The sequence below is a fragment of the Heliconius melpomene genome, chromosome 18, assembly GCF_056956725.1.
Source record: "Heliconius melpomene rosina isolate 202511_hmr_F chromosome 18, ASM5695672v1, whole genome shotgun sequence".
Taxonomy (NCBI): Eukaryota; Metazoa; Arthropoda; class Insecta; order Lepidoptera; family Nymphalidae; genus Heliconius; species Heliconius melpomene.
Window position 1 is genome coordinate 9,449,489 of NC_140406.1, and position 12,782 is coordinate 9,462,270.

Sequence of the window (12,782 nt, forward strand, 5' to 3'; positions counted from 1 at the left end):
GTAAGTATATAATACACAATTAAATAAGAATAATAAATTATTGAACAAATTTAATTTAAAAAGTAAAATTACTTTAATTTATGACATCTTATCCCGAAAACTTTATATTTTTCAACGTGACATTGGCGAAGTGATATGTGCTCAACTGGCACGCTCGGAACGCCAGATTTAAAGAACCATACCATATTTTTGAGTTAAGTGAAAATGTTCCTTTCGGATACAAATTTAAATGAATAAAATTCTAGCAATTATAAGTCTCATTTCCTATATGTCAAGAGAACACTCAGGCAAATCAATTATATTTACTTAACTTTTAGGTTCACGCTTTTAACAGGGTGGGTACAGCGAACTAAGTGTTAAGTCACTCCGTTCCCCGAGCCCGGCACATTTTTCGAGACATTGTGTGCTTAGTGGTAGAACTCAAGGCCACATTTTTCTCTTTATCAGAACCAAAAAATGAAAATAATTATTTTCCGTGGGAATCAAACCTATATATATATACTAGCGACCCCCTTGCGGCTTCGCCCGCTTTTACTACTGGATTATTTATATAATGTATGTTTGCAAAGCACTTAAGATAATGTGAAAATTAATTAAACTCTAATGCAACCCGCATTTTCGTAGTTTCAATAAGGATTTTCCAATTGTTTTACACAGCAAGGATTTTTTAGTAGGTACCGTAATTTTAAATCTGTGCTACTAATCTTTTCAAGTACTTATTAAAATATATTTAAATGACTATTTTTAAACGGAAGAAATTATAAACAAAAACCTACCTACTAATAACTACTACAAAAAATATGAAACCAAATATATCGCGCTGAAATAATACATTCAACTAAAATTATCCAATACGTGCAAACGCATCTAAATCTTCGTTGCTATAGAGGCAGGCCGGTTTTTTTTTTCGAGCTTGTGGTTAATGCTTAAGAGGGTATTCTGTCCCTGATGAAAAGCAAGCACTACGTGGCTGCCTGTAAGGAAAATTAAATAGAATGCATTGGCCGGGAATCGAACCCGGGCCGCCCGCGTGGCAGGCGAGCATTATGCACCACTGAACCACCGATGATTGCTCATGACGTGCTTGTAATAAAACGTAATAATAATGAAGGCAAAACGTCGCGGGGCGCGTTTCGCAGCAAGGATGTTTTGATATTGTAACAACTTCTAAAGTACTTATTAAAATGAAAAAAACAGTAAAAGACAACATAACTAATATACTTATTTATATGTTGAGAGTAAAGGATTAGTAAAACTTGAGTCGGCACAGCTGATGAGTCAACGGCGTGATGTGTCAACAATTAAGTGCGTTTTTCTCTAAAACTATTCGCAATTTCGAAATAGTGTAAAAAGTAAATTTTATCTTCGTTTAACGTAGAAAATTAATAAAGTATTTTAAAGGATAAGGATTAATGGGTCATAATCAGAAAAAGTGTACATTTTGTGTCTTTTCTTGTCCCGCTACTTTGAATGCGTTTTAAAAATACAATTTTAAAGATAATTTAAATATTTTGCCATTTAAGATAAATTTACTTATTAACTTAAAGATTTTTGTAATAGTTTAAATGTATTAAGGCTAATAATAGTATTTTTTGTTAGTTGCAAAAAACCTTTCAAAATGCTTCCATACAATTTTTCGTGTCCCATTCACCACTTTACTTTTTAGAAATGGATTTGTTACGAATATTTATGGTTTTATTTGATTTCAGATATATTTATATTACTTTGCTTTATGCATAATATTAAATAGAACTACTTTTATTGATACATTATTTAATAAATAATATATATGAATTAAGTAAATTTGTCCCAAAATATTGTCTTTTTGTTACTCAGGGCTAGTAACGTACAATTAAAATATGAACGCAATTATTTTGAATGGTGTTTAATATTAGTTTTTATTGTGGCACCATATTTCTAAAAGTCAATGCTGTCGTAGCTACAACAAGTAGTGTTCTCGCAGCAGTAGAGGGGTTCAAATGTTTTAGAGGGAATATGTAAAATTACATCTCAGGGTTATAAACGGCTTTTATTTTGGTAAGTATTCTATAATTTCGTTTTCTTGTTTATGTTATTTGCTTCTTTTTATAAAATCTCAAAAAAGAACTTCAGTGCTTGCACATGCAACACGTGGCTTATAAGCAAATATTTAAAAAGGTTAGAATTTCTCAGACGTTATTCTCAATTTTGTTATATTTCGTTACGTAAGGAAACTGAGAAAATATGAAACCTAGTTCATAATTACGTTACCATCGGAAGATATGTATATAAAAAAAATTGATGGCATATGAAAAAAATAATTACTTATGATAAAATAATGGCATATGATAAAAATAATTACTATAATTACTTTTGATAACGTAAAGTAATTTTGATATATTTTAAAGTGGATTTAATTTTATCATTAACTTTGTGATCTTTAGAAATATAAGTTTATTACGTTACAAACTAGCATTATTATGTTGTTAATATTGTCACTTTGTTGTTTTCTTACATTTATAATCTGTTAAATCAACGATTGAATCTGTAAAATTATAATTTGTTTCTCATTAAATAAAAAAAACAATAGTTTTATTCATATAATATTCTTAGTTTGTTGTGTATAATGCCTTATGACATCAGTTTCGTAACAAACATTATCAGTGTTGTTACTTATCAGTTACGTTACAAATTCGAAAATGTCCACTTTTCTGATTATGACCCTAATACCATTATGGAAAAATATGCCTCACAATAAAAAATACATTGAAATTACTATTTTTAGACAGAAATATGATCACTACACGTTATCCTTAAAAGATAAAAATATGCTATCGCGGACTTTTTTGTAGATCTTATTAAGAAAAACAATACTCCAGTACATTATTTTCATGTAGTACTTACCATTAAAGCAGCGCATGCGTGAAAGTGTCTCAACGGGTAGGACTTTATACACATTTATCGTATTTATGTTAATTTACATAAGAATGTACAAATAATAAACTATATATAAACCTTCCCTGAGAAATACTCGACCTAATGGTGAAAACCGCATAAAAATCCGTTGGGTGGTTTAGAAGAAGAAGAGTTAGAAAGTTCAGACAGACACGAAAAGCGACTTTGTTTTACAGGATATAGGATCTCACTCCGGCTCGTTCGGCGATCGATTAAATATTTTTATTTTCATTTAGGCGAAACTCTACTCTAGACACTTGCTAAGTTCTGGGATTTATAGTTACATTTTATTCTTGATCATAGAATTGTAACATCTGAAAATGGCTTATTTGGTGCTTCAATGACGTCAAAGTTTTTCATAGTCTTTCCGCATACATTACCACATTGAACTTGTTTTTAATGAAACCAGCAAATTATACTTATTTCTCCTCTAATTCTTAGTTATCCTGATGCGTAATCCTCGTAATTTATATACAAAATAGGTAATTTGTACATGCCATGAAGTAATCATTGCTATCCTTTAATGCCGGTAATGTTCGGTAATTGCAATATAAGTGATGTACTTGAATTAAATAAGTCGATGAAATTCGAAGGAAATAAGGAACTATATAAGGCAATAGTAAAATCAATTTACACATATAATTTGTAACAATCAAGCAACATGAACACGTTTATTACTGTAAGTACTTGTAATTATATATTTAATTTTAAGACGTAAAATGAAAAAATTCTGTTTCCCGTTTCTCTGTTAGTGTTCCCGAACAATTCCTAATATACTTTAATGATAAATTTAAATTTTCTTAGTCCAGTTTTTTCGTCTTTGCACTATTTGTTAGTCATTCGGTGACGGAAAAGTTTTTTATATAACTAGCGATCCGCTCGCGGCTTCGCTCTGGAAATCAAGAAGGTATTCGTGTTTTTATATATGTACCTATTAAAGACTCAAGTGCAGCTTTCATTTTTATATAATAGCCAAAGGATATATTACCCTGCTCAGGCGAGTAAGCTTAGCGCAGCGTTATTTTCCGAAAAGTGGGAAACGCCTGCCAGCACCCTTCTTTAGGGTTCCGTACGTCGAAATTAAAAACGGAACCCTTATAGGATCACTTTGTTTTCCTTTATTTTTATACGGATTAAAATGCCACTAGAGGGAAATTTTATATTTATTATATTGATATTCTTCACCGAACATAAAAAATGCAATAATACGTTCAACAAATCGTGACCGACCTGAAGTTAGGTTCTCTGCTCTCTTTATGCTGCTATTATAAAAAAATCTTTCAGTTTACCTGTCTGTTGGCGGTAGCCGCTGTCGTGCATGGATCAGGCCTCGGGCTCGGCCATGGTGGATACGGTATGTAACTACATAACAAATAATATTCTATAATTCTTTAAACATCTTTTTAACTTCATATTTTATCCCGCACATGGCAGGGTAGGCAGAGGATACCTTGGGAGATCCCCATTAGTGTCTAAACACTAGGTTAGGTAGATACCTAACCTAGTGTTTAGACACTAATTTGCCCATTTAAGACACTTCTGTTCCCCACTTTCCGATCTTCTTTCCGAACTCTTGAGGCACGGCAGAAGCTACGCTTTGCACACAGAATGAATTACACAGAAAGACATTTAGAAAATTTAATACTTAAATAAGATTATCATGTAGGTCCAATTAAATATTATTCTGTCATTCCAGAAATAGCAGCACCCATCATCTACAAAGCTCCAATCTTAGCGCCGGCTGTTTCTACTGTAAATTTCTACAAAGCGGCCCCAATCCCCATTATAAGGAAAGTAGTTACCCCCATAATACCTGCCCCAGTAATTACAGCCCCAATTGTTAAAGTACCAGTACCAGTAGTCAATTATGATGTAGGTCTTGGAAAAGGTCTAGATTATCTCAATCTTGGCATAGGTCTTAATAATCTTGCTTACGGAGGATACGGCCTCGGAGGACACGGCCTCGGAGGACTCGGCTACGGAGGACTCGGCCACGGAGGACTCGGCCACGGTGTACATTAGATGCTATAGTAAATGGAGAAGATTGATATTTTTTTTGGAAATTACTTGGCAGCACTAATAAAGTAATATCTATTTTAGTTTTATATGTTTTTTCTTTGTTTTATTCTTTTTGAGATGTTACATTATGACTATGACTATTAGAATTTATCGGTTTTTTACATTTTTCAAATGTTATTTCTCACTTAGGAAAGAACAATATTTTTTTAATATACGTAGCTTGGTAACGTATGAAAGAAAATGTTTTTTATAATTGTTTTTTACTCGGTATTATTAAAAAAAAAGTAAGATTTTTAATAAACGACAAATATTTTACCCAAAGTTACATTACGCAAGTAAGACAAGGGCCGTCCAGTTTTGACTATAGCCATTTATACATGAGTCACGTAACAGATATTGAGGGTATCAGGTCGAACATAAATAATAAGTAAATACTATATAAAGTTACATAGCTTAGTTCATTATAATATTTTTTACAAGACAAAGCACGGAGTTAAGTTCCGCCTCTCGAACTATAATAAATCAAAATAAGTAAAATGTACAATATACAATAAATCTTGCTTACTATAATGATATCTTCTATCTATATATATAAAATCGAAAGGTCACTCACTCATCACGAAATCTCAGAAACTACAAGTGCTAGGAATCTCAAATTTTGCATAGGAGTTACTTATAGGACGTAGGAGCTCGCTAAGACGGGAATTTGCAATATTGGACTTCTAAGGTGTTGTTTTTGGGGTTGAAAGTTTGTATGAAACTTCGTTACTACAAATGCTAGGAGTCTCAAATTTTGTATGGACGTCACTTATAGGACGTAGGTACTCATGGAGACAGAAATTAATAATAACGTAGTTCTGCGTTATTAATAACGCAGGCGAAGCCGCGGGCGGGGTGCTAGTAATATATACAAGTAAGTTAGAGACAGTAAAGCTTTTGGCAAAACCACTTAAATGTAAGGGTCGAATCAACCGCGCGAACAATGTTTCGATTTAGTTGTTCTCTTGATTTCTAGTTAAATTAGAAACTTTGGCTGTTAGCATTCCAAATCTCACGTTTGAACTTCAATACTCTATTAAACTAAACAGCTTAACTGAACTACTATAAATTTTAAATTTACTCTTATCTATGGAGGCCGGTAGTCGCGCAGGGCCACAAGCGTGCGGCAGTAAACACGACAGATTTAGATTCCTATTCGAAGAAATTAAACATTAAACATTCTATTAAAGCACGACGTTGAGTTCCGCCACTCGCAATGACACAAACACATATCTCGAAAAAATAGCGGAAAGCGGGGAACGGAGTGTTTTAACACCAAATTATACAGCAGCAGAGAAATTGAAAAAAAATATATAATAATATAATAAGTATAAATGAATCTCGCTTCTGTAGAATGAAAGCGTATCAGGTGTACGTACTTACTGAGTCGCAGCCAAATGGAATTATAGTCGTCTGAACGTTGGCGCCGTGGCATAGATTACTAGAATATATAGAAATAGCATTCAACGTAGAGATTGTTTTAGCTTCACTTTGTATACCGCAAGTGTTAGGCGGAGGGAATCTAATGAAATGATGGATTATGAGGAATGATTGGTTATTCGTCCGATTTTCGAGGTAATAAAAAAATAAAAAAAACGTCGAGTTACACTCTGTATACGAATAGATACTTAATTTTTTTTTAATATTAAACATTACTATTGCAAAATAAAAAGAAAGAAATGAAGAATAAGTCACTTCTAGTTTCCATTTCTCATTCTATGCAGAGTCCATTACGTGGCGAACTGAAGATCGTCGAAGCGTTAATTGAAAAAGCAATTAAAGTAGGATATATCTAAGATATTTGATCAGATCTTGATTAATAATCCAGATGTGTGTCATTCTATGTGATGATGATGAAGCCACCGTGACGCATTGTGGTATGGGTTCGATTCCCACTTCGAAGAATGAGCCATTTTCATTTTCTTGGCTCTGGAAGCAAAAAACAGCGCGGCGTTGAGTTTCAACACTTAACACGATGTCTCGATATTGGTCGGAATGTGAAGAATAAAATGTTTTATAAAAGATCTCCTCTGCCTTTCCTGCTATATATGGGATACAGCGGGAACCTAAAAAAGAATAATTTGACTGATATTTTGGTACACTAGGAATGTTCATTATAGGTCCATTTTCCAATTAAATTTGGTATGTTTAACGTTGGGTTTTATGATAAAAGTGGGGAAAACTCGTGGATTTGTTTGATATGTTTGCCCTACGTAGAAGCTAAAAATATTAAAAAATATAATTGTCATCTTAATTTCATAATAAGATAAGAAGAAAATTAAATTTCATACAATGCATTCTTCTACTTACTACTCTTACACCAATAAGAGTGCAATAGCAACAACTATATCTATTGGTAAGTTATCAGATTTCTCCAAATAATATAGAAAAAAACTTGTAAGCGACGACAAGTTCTCAAGGAAAGTTAAAAACCGACTTTCTAGTGCAAGTTCAGAATAAACTAAAACATAATACCTACATACACATAAAATATTGCTGATTAAAAAAAAGAAGCTTCCCAGCATCCAGAACAGTGATCTTATCTAGATTACGTTTTGATTGGAAACGCTTGTTGCAGACATGTTGTAGTTATACTTTACCTTTTTCTCAATCACTTTATGGAATCTGTGTTTTTTATGTATTAGATTTATGTATCGAGGCCATCATGGCGCACCTTGAACATGAAGGTGAAGGTTGATTCCTGTTGAACAAAACGTTGGATGGTGGCGTTGAGTTACTCCAATCCACACGGAATGTGAAGCGTGGTATAAGTATTCGAGCTTGATGCTTATTTTTAATATACTTAAGCAAAATTTTGATCAATCTATTATGAAATCGAAAAACATTATGAATAGAATAATTAAAGTTTCACAATAATAATAGTGTTTTTAGCGTCTCACTGTATCCCGCTTATAAAGGGAGGGAACTGAGAATTATGACCCTCCGATTCGCACTTTCCGCCTAACGTTCGTTGTAATTTTGTCGTTGCCAGATCAAGGAAATGAAAATAATGCAAAGACAAGTGACAAAAGCAGTGAGAATGTAATCACTCCATTCTCCGCTAAATAAATATAAAATTACACATAAACACATTTTTTTAATAAAATCGTGAAACTCAGTGGTTTCTTTATTTTACCTCTACGTTGTGTACGCAATGGGTATCTAATGTCAAGACACTCTTTTCTATACTTTCCGCCCACATTTGGAGATATTGAGTTACCAGAGCGAGGAGAATAAAAACAATATTTCCGTTCGATTGGAAATCGAACTCACAACCGTCACAGTCTGTGCTGTCCAAAAAAAAATCTTATATATTTCAAATTCATACAATTTTCATAAGTGTGGATATAATAAAAGCATAATATTATGTTCTTATTCAATTTTCTTCACAGCGTGTTTTGTAACCGCCATTCACCGTGTAAGCCCTCTTGAAATGGTTTATACGCTACGCCTTTGGAGAGTATAGCTTTGATATCCGCAAAAAAATGTGTATTTAATTTCTTTTATATTTATTCAAATGGACTTTACAAGAAAGGATAAATGTAGGTATTTAATATTTTCATTTTCGCTACCAGAGCGAGGGAAAACGTGGCGTTCAGTTCCTCTAGTCTACAGAAAGAGGGGACACAAGTGTCTTGAGAGAGTGCCTTAACACTAGGTTCCCAGATTCCCTCTGCCTACCATACTACATGCAGGGTACAGCGTAAAGCTAATAAAATCCCCCAAGTAGGAATCAAATACAAAACCTTTACATCACAATATACTCAAGATACTAAAAGTGTATGTTTCCATTTTTTAAGAAACAACATTTTCTCTTATATTCAATGACGGTTAGGAAACGTTACTTCCTAAAGACGTAAATTGTCTGTGATTTCGAAGCTAACGTAATTTTGATCACAGATAAGCCGGTAACTTTCTATATTGCGTTATATTAGACATTTTCTAACTATAGGTGGATATATGGATATTTTGTAGGTTTTATATATCCATACTTTTTTTTGCAGATTGTAGCTTTTTCCGTATATAAGGATAGGCAAAGAGAATTTAGCATTAAGACACTCCGTATCCTTTTTTCTGCCCAATTTTCGAGACAAAATCCAACGAATCACTAGAGCGAGTAAATTAAATAATTCTAATTAGTTCCACGAATGGAATTTGAACCTGCAACCATCGCGGTTTCACTCAAAATCAACTAAGGTCATTTATTATTTAATGATTAATCAACAATTAGTTAAGCTGTGGTGGTCGATAATTGTTTGTTTAAATACCGTTGAGACGTATACAAATATATTTATTTGTAATTTACACATTTACAGAGATTAAAAAAAATTGGGTGCTTATTTAATTTAAAAAGAATAAATTTATTATTTTTGTTTAAATACTGTTATTAATTACTGTTTATTTTTTCAACTGCACGCGTCCCTTAGTATATTCGGGTAGGCAGAGAGAACCTAGTGTTTAGACGCTCAACGCTTTTCGAATTTGAGACTGCGTGTTGGGTAGTGTTCATCGTCAACTCAACGCCGCAACATTTAATTTTATTTCATTCTTTCAATATATTATTTCAAACTCATGGCGTTCCACCAGAAAATAACACTGTTTAGTTAAATTTTTATTGTCTTTGGTTATACAAAAACATGGAATAATCTTTAAAATAACTTACAAAAACACATTTATTTATTGATAAATACATTGTGAAGTACTAAACTTGTACATTTATTATAGTAAAACTATTTTAAAGTTCACTCATAACATTGCCAATTTAAAATCGCACGTTTAAAAATAAACAACATTCGTTTAAGTTCGGATAAAGAGATAGAGATAGATAGTCTTCTATTTCACAAAAGATGTTTTATTAAACAAATAATTTAAAATGCAAGTGACTTGAGTTTATCGTTAACCGTGCGTCGTCATTTTTAATTTGTTATGGTTACATTAAAATGTTATGTAAGTATATCACAATAATTTTTTACATCGGCAGTTAGAAAGTAATTAGACACGAGAAGTAATTTTAACAAACATAAATTAATATGATTATTTTATAATATACTGATTGACAGTGACATAAAATATAATAAACAGAAGTAGATTTTAACAGTTGACAGTAATTAAAATATTTATGAAAATTAAGATAGCTTTATATATTTATTTTAGTATTCTATTTATTACAATATAAGTAGTTGTGTACATTGCAGATCGTCAGTTTTTATTTTATTTTACATTTCTTTTATCCAAATATGCTGATTTTACGTAATAAATAGAAAGTACATTTTTTATTAAATCGAGGGAGTCTTTAAAATTGGAGAAACAATATCATAATTTAGAATTTAGAATATATAAATTATTTTATATTCTTAATAGGTTTTTTGCAGAAATTACTATAAAATGTAAATTAAATCACTTTATTAATGGAATTGTATATAATACTTTTTAATACCATATTTTTAATCTATATATTATATTATATAACATATATATTTTTTTAAATAATAGAACGAGAACAAAATGGAATAAATATATACATATATTTTTAATACTATTTATAAACAGGGTTCAACAACATAATTGTTACTAACAAATGTATTTTATATTACAAAATGCAATAATTATGCAATATTATAATGAACGTGTAAATGATTTCTAGAAAATTAATTAAGAAAAATACGAAAAAAAAACAACTACTTTATAATATAGCAATACAATTTGTTTAAAAGTTGTAGTGACAATAATATATTCATTCTAGATTATATTACTGTTGCTCTGGTAGCGAGGAAAGGGCGCAGCGTTGAGTTGCGGAACTCAACACACAATGACTCGAAAATTGTGTTGTAAAAAATAAAATTTAATCAATATAATAAATATCATACTCGTCCTAAGTTGTATTTATAATGGAAATTAATTATGTGCATACATTGAAATCATTTTGCCAAACTGTCAGTTGATACACAGTGTTTGTTCTTATTATATTAAAAGCTTTTTTAATATTGTGGTTGAAATTCTTTTATAACTTTACTTATGTTTGTGTTTATATAAATATAATAATCAATAAAAGAAAAGATTTAAAAAAATCTTATATAAAGTATATTAGGACAACTTTGTTCTAAGATATGATTTAAAAGACAACAAAGATACTTAAAAAAATTATGATTATTAAATATTAAAAAAATATGATAGGTGTACAGATAAGTAAATCTATGGCACTGAATATTATTAAAATTTACATAGTTTCCACTGTAATTGTTTCTTATTATTAAACTAATTATTAAAAATTATCTTCATATTTTTTTCAATTTGTTAACATATACATATAATTTATTTTAGAATATATTTTTTTTAATATTTTAAACACAATATGTGGATATCGAACCAGCAACCTCCAGCATTAAAAGAAAATTTCAACAGTAGTTTACTACATTATATCCAAAATATAATAAAGAGGAGTGGACATTAAAGGAAAAGAAGAAGATTTTTGGCATTAAATTTGGCACTTTAACATCGATTGTCAATAAATTTAACACTAAATTTAACTATATCATAATTAAATTAGCACAGTTCTTCAGTTCGTTTAATCCCTTGTTTAAATGATTATATGTTTTAATAATGATTTTTTTATCTGTTACAGTACAAGCTAGTGAATTTGATACACAATATTTTCATGATACAATAGTAAAAATACAAAGATACTTAAATTATTATCTGTGTACAGATAAATTTATATTTTTTAAATCTTTCTTAAAGTCAAGTAAAATCTTATAGTAAATTACATAAAACCTCATTTAAAAATGAATGTTATTAAGCTATTTTTTAAATAAAAAAATTACAAATTGTGTTATTAATAACATAAAAATATAAATTTAATTTAATGAAATCCCAACCTCTAAAATTTACGATGCGAACAGAAATCGTAATTTTATCATAAAAGAGATATTTTAGAACAAAATTATACCCGTTTATAAAGGAATTTTACGCTCTCCTAAGCTGAACGATGAGTATCAAACGCGTGTGTAGATTATATACGCAAAAATTAACAAGTTCACAGTTATGCAAAGTATGTTTAAACATTGCATATAAATTTAGTTCTATGGAAATATATATATGGGGTTGTTTATACATAGTCTAAACTAATGAGTTAGCTAGGATTAAAAATATATATTTGTGTTTTATTAAATACAAACATAAAACGATGTTCAAATCGAATAATTGTATTGGTTACTGCTACAACATGTAAAACGAAAGTCATTTTTTTTACAATAATTCAGTTTTGCATAACGTAATTGGCACTTTTTTAAGTCGTCCTGGCGCAATGACTCTGTAAACGCGATTAAACAAACGGTAAGTGGAGAACGGAATGTCTTAGCACTAGGTTCCCCTGCCTACCCTGCTATGCGAAGAAAACTGTGTGAAGCTGAATAATCCATGTCAATGATTGCGTCTCTTGCTAGTAACATTTATTGATATAGTCGACTTTTTTGATTGCATATTAGAGTTACGTCAACTACCCTACAATGTCTAATTTATTTTTACTGTGGTTTATTCTCAGCTTAGAAACGTAATTAAAAATAAATCCGTAAACAATATTTTATTTTCTTTAAACTTTATATTTATTTTTTTACATATTAAATTCATATTTAGAATTATGTTTTCCGTTTCGTTATATTTGGATTCCGGATATTATATTATTAATAATAATATAATAGTTTTCAACTATAAGAAAAAATATAAATTAGTAAAATCGAAAATGATAAAAATATTAATACAGGATTTCAGGACACGTTTATACAAAAACTAAT

General features: G+C 30.4%; 1 protein-coding gene across 1 annotated transcript; it reads left to right on the forward strand.

Annotated features, from left to right (window-relative positions):
• The first annotated feature begins 3,510 nt into the window (after positions 1 to 3,510).
• On the forward strand, positions 3,511 to 5,039 carry LOC146529473 (uncharacterized). The gene is made up of 3 exons (XM_085201784.1): positions 3,511 to 3,613; positions 4,219 to 4,288; positions 4,631 to 5,039. Exons 1-3 carry the CDS (start codon positions 3,596 to 3,598, stop codon positions 4,954 to 4,956), a joined length of 414 nt encoding a protein of 137 aa, XP_085057910.1. The 5' UTR covers positions 3,511 to 3,595; the 3' UTR covers positions 4,957 to 5,039.
• The last annotated feature ends 7,743 nt before the right edge of the window (positions 5,040 to 12,782 follow it).

Bases quoted from the DNA above. Each gene is read 5' to 3' on its own strand.
- LOC146529473 (XM_085201784.1), top strand. The intron at 4,289-4,630 runs GTATGTAACTAC...CTGTCATTCCAG, and splicing joins GCTCGGCCATGGTGGATACG to AAATAGCAGCACCCATCATC.